Source organism: Rhinoderma darwinii, unplaced genomic scaffold (genome assembly GCF_050947455.1).
Source record: "Rhinoderma darwinii isolate aRhiDar2 unplaced genomic scaffold, aRhiDar2.hap1 Scaffold_2931, whole genome shotgun sequence".
In the NCBI taxonomy this organism is placed as follows: Eukaryota; Metazoa; Chordata; class Amphibia; order Anura; family Rhinodermatidae; genus Rhinoderma; species Rhinoderma darwinii.
Genome location: NW_027463209.1, coordinates 710 through 7,470, shown reverse-complemented (window position 1 = coordinate 7,470; position 6,761 = coordinate 710). Strand labels below are relative to the sequence as shown.

General features: G+C 42.2%; 1 protein-coding gene across 1 annotated transcript; it reads right to left on the bottom strand.

Annotated features, from left to right (window-relative positions):
* Nucleotides 1-325: 325 nt before the first annotated feature.
* On the bottom strand, nt 326-6,441 carry LOC142703874 (actin-binding protein WASF2-like; the record flags this gene model as incomplete). Its single annotated transcript, XM_075848253.1, has 4 exons — nt 326-2,231; nt 3,113-3,573; nt 5,997-6,143; nt 6,317-6,441. Coding segments are annotated over 4 exons (891 nt in total), but the record flags the coding sequence as incomplete, so codon positions are not given.
* Nucleotides 6,442-6,761: the final 320 nt, after the last annotated feature.

Below are 6,761 nucleotides of genomic sequence, written 5' to 3'. Positions count from 1 at the left end.
CAGGACGTGTGTGAAATATTACTTTAATGATACAGTGAAATAACTTCTAGACAAAAACGATGCGGATAGAAGACTCACTGCATGGGTGCAGCAGTATACGCTACTGTAGCATCATTACAGTTACAAAACTAAAGAATGATAGGCACTAGTATATAACATCATATAAAAATAGTGCTCTGGTCCTGAACAGGTTTTTAAGTCTAAATGTAAAGTAGGTCAAATCGTAGTCTCCCAAGCAAGACCTGGCGATTTTCTATTCGGTTTCTCGGTAAACTTCTCACGTCTGGTTGAAGACCACAAAGACTCCAAAAAGGGGGACACAGCATAAAGAACTGAAATGCTTTTATAGAGTTATAATTAAAACATTATACATATGTAAACATAATTTGGAAAACAAAAAAAGCAAGTTATAAAGAGAAGGGTGTGGAACACGCAGTGCAAAGAACCTTGACATTATTTCTTTTGGCAACAGGTCCCCAAGTCACTTCTATTAAGGCACTTAAGATCTTCATATCATCAGTCAACTCAGTAGTTTACAGACCTTGTTTGCAGCTTTATCTACGCACTTTAGGTGCAGAATTTTAATACATGCCGTTATTTATGCTTATATTTTGCATAGAATAGGATTTAAAGAATGGAATAGATAAAGTTGTTCTCTTGATACATTATAACAAATTACACGTAATTATTAGGTTTAGATTTCTTCCCCATTATCTCATGTTGCTCCCCAGTGGCCCAGACAGTTTATTCCAATAAACTACTCATAAGGGCATATATATTCCCCACTGGGTCTGATACAAGGCAAAATTACAATAACATACAGTAAATAGATATCTATAGTATATGCATAGTAAGTACCCCACCTGCCCAAGGATAAATATAGCAGGTTAAGTGTAAATCCCTGACACGGTCATCTTTATTTTTTCATCAGTTGTCTAGTTTCTAGGACATCACACATTATGGTCACCATATTATGAATAATACAGAAATATTTGGTCATAAATTCCACTTCCACCAATGGTCATTCCTTAAATTGTATGGACCTTTTACCAACGTTTCAACAGTTAAGGCACAGTTATTTAAAAATTCAGCTCAAAATCTTTATGATCACATCACAAGGACTGGATTATATATTCACGGTCCAGTTGTGGCACAAAGTCATATGATTGGCATCATAAGTCGATGAGAGAATACTCTTATTTCATCTAAACCCCATCTTCTGTAGGCCAAAATAAATGTGGAGCATTCCCTTTACCAATGGCAAATTGTATAGCTAAAGGAAGGATTAGTTATTTCTCCATTAACTGTAATAGGGCAGAGTTCAATGGCAAATGTAACAGATTAACCCTATAGCTCAAGAAGAAGTCACACCATCAGAGCTATATGCCCATAGGCAAGGGTATATTACAACAATGTTAAAGGGGTTTTCCCATCTTAGACATTTACATCCACAGGATATGCCATAAAAGTCCAATAGATGCGGGTCCCACATCTGGGACCCGCACCTATCTCTAGAACGGGGCGCCTTCCAACCCCATTCTAGCTTACTCGGCTCCGCTGCCTCCCGGCCACTTCCTGGTTAGGTATTCGGGAGTTACGGAAACAGCAGAGTGCTCGCTGAACTACGCCGTTTCCGTAACTACCATGAAAGTGAGTAGGAGCTACGAAAACAGCGTAGCTCAACGTGCTATGCTGTTTCCATAGCACCCATTCACTTCTATGGGAGTTACAAAAACAGCATAGCTCAGTGAGTTTGGCTGTTTTCGTAACACCCGACCACCTAACCAGGATGTTGCCAGGAGAGAGCGGGAGCAGAGTAAGCTAGAACGGGGTTTAGGGGGCCCCGTACTAGAGGTAGGTGCGGGTCCCAGAGGTGGGACCCGCATCTATCAGACTTTTATGGCATATCCTGTGGATATGCCATAAATGCCTAAGATGGGAAAACCCCTTTAATTGTGTTCTCCTTTTATAAACATAAAATTCATACTTTTCTCCTGGCACTCTGAATGAGCTTGTGGCAGTGAAAAACCTACATAACACTGATCCCACCACTCCATCGAAATCTTGGCATGTTTAATCGGACCAATCATCTTCATCAAATTCCGAGGAGTCATCCTCTGAGTCGCTGTACTCCACTGCTATACGACGAGATAGGATGGTAGCCACATCATTACCTCCAACATCTCGCTTGTCATGCTCCAGCTGTTCTTCCACCTTGCGTAGCTGAAAGCCTGGACAAAAAATAAAGAGGTAAAAAACAAGTTTAAAAACTAGACAGGGTAAACCAGATTTAACGACAGACTGTTATCTTTAGTTTTATAACTAAAGCACAGTGTAAAGTTTCAGCGTTCCTGCAAAGAAAATAAACCAGTCACCATAATCCTCTATGACACAGCCCCAAGGAATTATTATATATATATATATATATGCTTATAGAAAGATAAATAAACTTAATAAACCATTACATATATGGCAATAATGGTATAGATTAACTGTTACAATGCAATTCTGAATAAAACGTCATCATCTGTTTATTTGGTGTTGCAGCATGGCGTTTTCTATACGGAACTTTTCTCTGCCATCCAGCCACATACAAAAAGGGCCACGTGAGCCTACCTCTCAATACATTTCTGTCCTGGCTGAAACCCGGGACTTCTGACCTTTACCCGGGTTTGAGGCATCCTCTCGGCCCACAGCCTCCTTAGTGCCCGCGGCGTTCATTCATTGCTTATGCATCAATGCCAGACCTTTGTCGATACTCAGTGAGGTATAGACACAGGCCTGTCTGCATAATAACGCTCGTGCACGAGCGTGTGTCGAATACAAAAAACACTAAGATGAAAACCAGAGCTTCCTGCCGGCCAGAGTTAGGGTGAATAGGAACAAATGCGTTCTGATTTTTGTCAGAATGCATATTAGGAAGTTTATTTAATTTTGACCTAGATTATTAGTACAAACATTTTTGATCCCTGGAAAACCCCTTTTTCAAAGTGGTGGACAATGGAAAGCGAGAAGCTCATGTTTTGGAGCATTTGGGCTCCACAACCTTAATAAACTGTGGATAACAATTATTGAAGTTCAAAATCAAATAGATAATGAGGTACACAATTACCTTGACGAATAGCAGACAGGAGATCGCTCCGACCATCGCTCACTGGTGGCAGGGAGGTTTTGGGCTTGGATATCTGTGGCATGGGATCTCCATCTTGAGGAGAAAAAGATGGAGGAGGAGGGGGGCCAGGAGGTGGTGGACCTGGTGGAGGTGGAGGGGGTGGTGGAGGAGGGGGCCCTCCTGCAGGAGGAGCTGGAGGAGGAACAGGAGAGACAGCTGTATAATCTATTACAGAAGGCACGGGTGGAGGAGGCGGCGGCGCAGGAAAGCCAGGAACAGGGGGACACTCTAATGGCGAGGGGGGTGGGAGGTAAGCGCCATCTGGGAATACACCAGCAGGTGGAGGAGGTGGAGGTGGAGGAGAGAAACTGGGTCTTCCTCCAATAGGAGTACCAGCTGGAGGTGCTGGGGGTGGGTGGATTTGGCTAACTAGGCTTGATCGATTGGAGTTTCCAGGTGAACTAAAGAATAAAAAATAAGAGCAAAAGATTTACTTAAATTCTCATTGTCTCAGTGTTCTAAAGTAATTCTTGAAGCATGCTAGTCTACTAGAAATTATTACATGTTACTATATAACAAATAAAATGTGGTTGTCTGGTTTGCACAACTGCCATCCTGTCTAAAAAGATGATAAGATGGGGAGTACACTGTAGGAGAAATGACTCATTACACGGAAGAGACAGTTCTCTGGAAGGAAAGGTGCTCTTTGCATCAGCTCATCTCTCTGGCTAATAGAGGGGGTTTGGAAGCTGGCATTTGGAAAAGGGAATGTCTAAAGCAGACTACTCCTTTAAGTAGGATTGTCTCATTAGCGGACATAAAAGTATTGCATGTAATGCTATCAAATGGGAATTAGAGTAAGGCCTTATGCACACAACGTGTTCGGTCTATGTCGGCTGCATTTCCCGGACGGAACATAGTTCAGGGAGCCGGGCTCCTAGCATCATAGTTACGTATGATGCTAGGTGTCTCGGCCTCCCCACGGGACTACTGTCCCGTACTGAAACAGGTTTTCAGTATGGGACAGTAGTCCCGCGGGGAGGCAGTGACTCACAGCGTCATGCAAAACTATGATGCTAGGAGCCCGGTTCCCTAAACTGTGTTTGGTCCGGGAAACGTGGGCGACATACAGTCCTTATATCACGAACCGAACACGTCGTGTGCATGGGGCCTATGTTTTTAGTACTTCATAAGTGTATAATAGTGGAGCTTGAACAAAGGATAGATGCCATTTAAATACCTTAAAATGTATTTTATTATATATTAAATGGTAACTAAACTTCCAAAAAACTTCTGGGTGAGCGCTGAGCCGCTTCATTTCTGATCAGCTTTTCTCAGAAAGCCGAGCAATTGCTGTACTGGCTCAATAGAAAGTCTATCATTCACACACTAGCCTTTTCCCCCATTCCTACTAGTTAAAATGATCATTCAGCCTCCAACTCCTTAGTGCCCATCCAGCTAGGTTGAGCTATTAAAATATCCTGATAAAGTTTATTTTTCCTGACCAAGCCTAAACTACAGACATTAAAATCTTAGCACTTACGTACTCAAAAAGACACAGGACTAAATTTCTACTAAACGTCTAGCCAAATAACAGTTGTTAGGCCTTACCAACAGTGAAGGTTTTTTTTCCAGTATTACAAGTGATGGCATATTGCTAGGATGTGCCATCACTTGTTCATCTGTGCGTATCCGAGTGCCAGGACCACACGCCGATTTAGGAAATTGGTTAAAAGAGTTATCCGGGAGTCAAAAAAATTTTAAAATTGCTTTGCATTCATATTTTTATGTAAAAAGAAGTCACTTACTAATGTACTTTAATTAAAAATTCGGTACTAAATGGTGCCGTTCCAACCCGGTGAATTGTTCCTGGAAGTCCTGTAGCTTTTCTAATATTGAGGACACGGTCCCATGTGACTGAGGGCTTACTTCCTGCGCTGTTCGTGTTGGCGTGTTATCAAGAACATTACTGAAAGGGGCAGTCACATTATCTATAGCTGGCACTTACCTCGGGACTCCAGCACTGCTCCGGACGTCCATATTTGGTCAGTGAATTCTGGAGTTTCCCATCGCTGGAGATCCTGAGCTTCGCGTCAGCTAATGCTCTACTCTGGAAATACAGCGATAGGAAACCCCTGAAGTCACGGACCATATATGGACAGTGATGTCGGGAGCCGTGCTGGAGTCCCCGGGACGGGCATCAACTGATGCTCTGCTCGGGGACTCCAGAAATAGGAAACCCCTGAAGTCACTGTCCATATATGGACTGTGACGTCGGCAATAGTAGTGGAGTCCCCAAGCATTAGACACCACTGTCCATATATGGACAGTGACATCGGCAGCAGTACGGGAGTCCCAAGGCAGAGCATTAGCTGATGCTCTGCTCGGGAAATCCAGCTATGGGAAAGTCACTGACCGAATGTCGGGAGCAGGGTCGGGCACTCCAGCAATAGGCAATGTGACAGCCCCTCGCGGTCATGTCATTGATAACATGCGGACAAGAACAGCGCAGGAAGCAAGCCCTCAGTGACGTGGGGCCGTGTCAGCAAGTCATCAATATTAGAAAAGCCGGGTTTGAACGGCAACATTTAGTGACAAATTTTTCATTAAAGTACACTAGTAAGTGACTTTTTACATAAAAATATGAATGCAAATCCATTTTTAAAAATTTTTGGTTCCCGGATAACCCCTTTAAAAGGCTGTTCTCATGGACTCCACCATTGTAATCTTCTAACAATGGCACACCGGAAGATTACTTTTGCCTGGATTTTTCCTTTATATATGAAAAGCCTTGGGACACATCCAGTAATAATATACATCAGTTCTTAATTTCACTTCTAAATTGTGCATTTCTGACCTTTGAGTGGTTTAAAAAAAAGTTTACCTAAATTCCATTGGAGGAGGAGGCAAAGAATCATCAGAAACAGGAGGTGGGCTTGGAATGATGTCTTCATTTGGAGGCGGAGGAAGGTACTGGTTTAGATCTCCCATATCCATGGAACTGACCGATCCATTTTGAGTTAATTCGATCCTGAATAACACAAAATAAATGTTAGAAATGGTCTTTCTACACTATCAACTCAAAGCGCATGGTAAAATTATAAAAGATTTTGGCCAGTATTGCATTGTACAGTCTATTAGAATAATCCCGTCCTGCGAAATGATATCTTGTTTTCTCCACTTCCTAGATCTGGAGAAGCATACCCAGGCTGTTGAGCTTTTGCATCCACAAATTCCAGCCCCATCTTCAATTGTTCCCACTGATCTTTCCGTGTGCGAATCTTCCGAGGATTCACATTCCCGCGGTTGGGATTATCTTTCTTTTCTCTCTGTAAAAAATAAGAAATTTGTACAATGGGTTCAAGGACTTTAACCGCAACACTGCAGTCTGCTGGTTGGCAAGGTTCATGAAGACAATTTATGAATGTATACAAGCAGCTTCTAGCCTTCAGTAATGAGCTGTGAATTTCCTCTTTCCTCCACCTCCCTTCCTGTTTCACTCTTTGACATCTCTTTTCTCCTTTCTTTACATCAAAACACCAAGATAGATTGTGCAGGGTAGCAAAAAAATAAAAAGGACACAAATGGGTAAATTTTCAAATTCTACTTTCCAAAAGGAAATTGGAGAATATTTACAATTCAAAATGAG